General features: G+C 50.1%; 1 protein-coding gene across 1 annotated transcript; it reads right to left on the bottom strand.

Moving 5' to 3' along the window:
* Positions 1-899: 899 nt before the first annotated feature.
* LTR84_001632 (uncharacterized protein) lies at positions 900-1,703 on the bottom strand (the record flags this gene model as incomplete). Its single annotated transcript, XM_064845255.1, has 1 exon — positions 900-1,703. One exon carries the CDS (start codon positions 1,701-1,703, stop codon positions 900-902), a length of 804 nt encoding a protein of 267 aa, XP_064699721.1.
* Positions 1,704-3,858: the final 2,155 nt, after the last annotated feature.

The raw sequence follows: 3,858 nt of genomic DNA, 5'->3' as shown, positions 1-3,858 counted from the left end.
TCGAGCGCATTCTCCGGACTCAATGAACAAATACCCTCGCACTCAATTGGAGCGATCTTCAATCACATGGTAAAGATTACTTGTCGTCTACGCCCTACGTAGCTCGGTGCGGTCCTTGCCGATTTAGGGATCGGGAACTAGGACCAGTCAGGGGTGATTTGCGGCACGAGATAACAGCCCCGGTGACTGCCACCGGCTCAGCTGTGGGTGTAATAGTTCGTCCTTTGGTATATGCGCGTCGATAAACCCGTTCGATTATGTGGGAATGTCAGCAGTGCAGATGTTGCTGTCTCTAGGGGGTTGAAACACTGTGCATACTTTTTCGATGTAAAGAGCTATTGACCTTTCAAAGCGCCGATTCTTTGTAATCATGACCATGGATCATGAACACCGCAGCGTAATGACCTTCAAAGCCGGAGATATCTTCAAACTATCGATCAACGCTATATGTAGCGAGTACGAAGTGAACAAAGTCAAAGGACTTTCTGTCGCCAGCAAAGTCTCCTGGCCTTGAAATCTCCACCCAACCACCTGGACGCTTCCTAGGCACAATCGACGGCTTCGGCGTCATCTAAGAGCGAAGTAGTTTCAGCTATCCGTCGAGTCTAGCGAGGGAGCGTAGATTGAGGGGGACTTACATCCTTCTGCCGGCGCAGAGTCCATGGACTTGTCTGCCTTCATGAAGGGAATAAAGCTCGCTGGGAACTTTTGAAGGTATCCGAGCTTCCGCTGCTGCGGACCCTATCCAGGCTTGAGCGGATCGCAGCCGGTCTATGGTATGGCGCCATCCCCTGGTCAATCGACAACTTCAACTGCCTCTCACTCTTCCACGCGTCTTGACACCCTTCAGACAAGTGTTCCCAGGGCCAAACCTGGTGTTGAACAACGGTATGCGTTACTCAGATGGCCACGATGCTCGCCGAATGGATATCTGAGTCCAGGAAGACATATTCCCCCACTTGGCGTGAGGAACAGGTGCGATCATGAGATGTAGAGGTGGCTCCATTTATTTTGGCCTTCTTGCGAGATTGGCCAGCATACATTTGGTCTTGTGTTCGGGTATGTTTTCGAGACCTGAGAGTGGATAGACGTTCGCGTTGTGCCACATCTCGTGAAACCCTTTCGTCATACTCCCGACAGCGACGAGCGAGATCAGGATTAGCCACATGCTCTTCTCGAGGGTCCATCCAGCACAGAACGAGGTACTGAGGTCGTTTCGTGTCCAGCCTTTTCCCCTTCACTCCCACGACGGAGGGAGCCTCAAGGTACCGTAATTCCTCGGTCGCTGGTGGCGTTTCAGGGATTTCAACCGAATCCGTCGTCTCCTGAGAGGACTGCGAAGTTGTATCAGGTCCAAGGCGTCCAGCAGCACTTTCGCTAGTTGCTGTACTGCTGAAGGAAGACGGTGCGCCCATATTTGTGCTGGTCGTCTCCCAAATATCCTCTAGGAGTACAGGGTGACATCTTAAAGCTCTCCTCTTTTCCCCACCGCTGCAAACCCGGTGGTCTGCATCTATGGTTATGCTTGGTGGATCTGAGCCTCGATTTGCTGAATAGGTCCGTAGGTTTGGGAATAACGTCCCTCTCAATATTGGGGCTACCGAAGAAGCCGCACTCGGAATTGGCGTCATAAGCGGGCTAGATTGCTGCGTAGGCCGCTTAGGTTGTGGTGGAGTCATTGTAAGAGCTGACGCTGGCGCCATCGGTGTTCGAGCCGTGTTTGGCTCTGAAGCCAGTGACGAGGGGGCGGAGAGGATCGAGCTCTATGAGAGTTAGATCTCTGAACAATTTTTAATCTTCAGTACATACATCCTCATCCCCTGTGAGATCGATGATTTCACGTCGTCGGTTCCTCTCCCAATCCAAGATATCAGAAATTGAAGGAAGGTCGTCGTCATCGTCAGAAGATAAAACGTCTGTGCCGCCATGGTTCGTTCGGAGTCTAACACCTACTCGAGAAATAAGTCAGATGCCTCCGAGAGGGAGTAGGATCGAGCGTACTATGAGCTGTAGTCGTGCTGGAACATTCATGAATCCCAGAGACTGCATCCTCGAGAGATTTTGACCAGATTTTGAGGGTCAGGTGGATGGAATCCTTAGGGTACACAGTTTCTGACATGATTGTGCAGCTAGATTCTTTCAAGACAGCACAAACCCTCAATGAAGCCGACACTTTACGGCTACACATAAAGAACTTGAGCGAAATAATCCGGCCAACAATGAAGATTGGGATTATATCTTCCAAAGTGTAGGAGAAAATAGGAAGCAGAAATCAATCTGGAGCGAGCTGGGAAAGCTCGGCTCTTAAATACCCTTGACGGCCACCGCCCTAAGATCTGCACTTGTTGCGGCCATCTGTGCTTGCCCTTGATGTGTGCTGCGGTGCGGTCAATGCTGTCGAATTTTGGCCTCCATCGATCTGTTACACTGTCGTCTTTGGTTTCATCAGGTCAGAAAGATTACCACCCTCTGCGGTTCGCTGACTGGAGATGCAACCGGATTTCTGTCGTCGCCGAGTTTCTAAAGCAAACAGTACGTGAATACAATCACTCACTTTTCTCACATTTACCGGCCCTCGAGTAAGATGATGTGCAACTTGTCCATCACACATATTTGCTTCCTCGGTTTGCAAGCCCAATTTCAGCTCAGCCACCCGACCACCTGGCCACCGGGCCACTTAACCTATGCCTACCTTCGTACTTCTGCAAGAAGGCAAGTCAAAAGGGGGACGAATCTAGCGATCTCACTCTCCTCAACCAGAAAGCGTCCGCAGGAGCTGGACATCCATTGTGCCACCAACCGGCCTCTTTTCATTCCCATTGCCATCTGAGTCTGAGGAAAGAAAGCCCTCCAGGTTTTCCACTTCTACTCGTGCGTTGATGATCGAACTCAGTCTCAGCTGATGCGTCGCGCAAACCTAAATCAGTTTGATCGTGTCCCGGTAAGGCAGAATTCGAGCTTGGCGACGAATTTCACGTCAAATGATCCCAGTATGTCAGGTGCTTCTCGTGTTAGATTGAATTGAAGATTAAGCAGTCCCCGTCGCTAAATCCGTGGCGGGCCATAGTTGAAGCACACCCCCTGAAACTGTACTCGATGTTTAATTGGCTTCCCAGGTCGTAAGATGGATCAGGAGTGAGAGATACCAACCCTGGCGAGTAGCAGCAAACTCCTAGCTAGGTCCGTGTCATCGAAATCACAAGCTTCTCCTGAAATGGACGGAGTATACACCGTCGAGCTGTAAGTTTTTCGTGTGACTGCGCATGGAGGTGAACGGTGGTTGGAGCGTAGAGGACAGCGGGAATAAAGGGCGAAGTGAAAGGTGGGATGTGGAATAGGTTTCGACAGGATTAGTTCGCAGGCATGGACATCGGTCTGAAGTACACGGTTCAGCTTCTTCTCTCCACCGAGTGATGGTCGTATGAGTGTTGATTCTGTTGAACAGTAGCTGAGAGGGGATGGGAACGACGTTAGAATGTCTGAGAAAAGAGTGAAGCGGGCCGACTACTTTTATGCACTTAGCGTGTGGCGGATTAGCACGTGACAGGATGGCAAGGTGCTGCTACCAAGACATCTACACTCCACCGTAATGTTCCGCCGTACCTAATCTGCCACTAGCGCAGTTGTCAGCTCGACAAGGACCAAAACCTCAGTTTTGATTGGTCATGTCGGCTAGATTAAGGGTAGCAAGAGGAAACATCATCAATAGCAAGAGGAAATATCATCAATAGCAAGAGGAAACATCATCAATAGCAAGAGGAAACATCATCAATAGCAATAACATCTATTCCTGATTACAGATATGTTGAGCGTGAAGAGTGCAACTCCATAACACCATGGTCATCCTAGATAGTTGTA

Source organism: Exophiala bonariae (assembly GCF_035927105.1).
Source record: "Exophiala bonariae strain CCFEE 5792 chromosome Unknown scaffold_101, whole genome shotgun sequence".
In the NCBI taxonomy this organism is placed as follows: Eukaryota; Fungi; Ascomycota; class Eurotiomycetes; order Chaetothyriales; family Herpotrichiellaceae; genus Exophiala; species Exophiala bonariae.
Note: the sequence above shows the minus strand (reverse complement) of the source record. Positions and strands in the feature narration are given on the sequence as shown.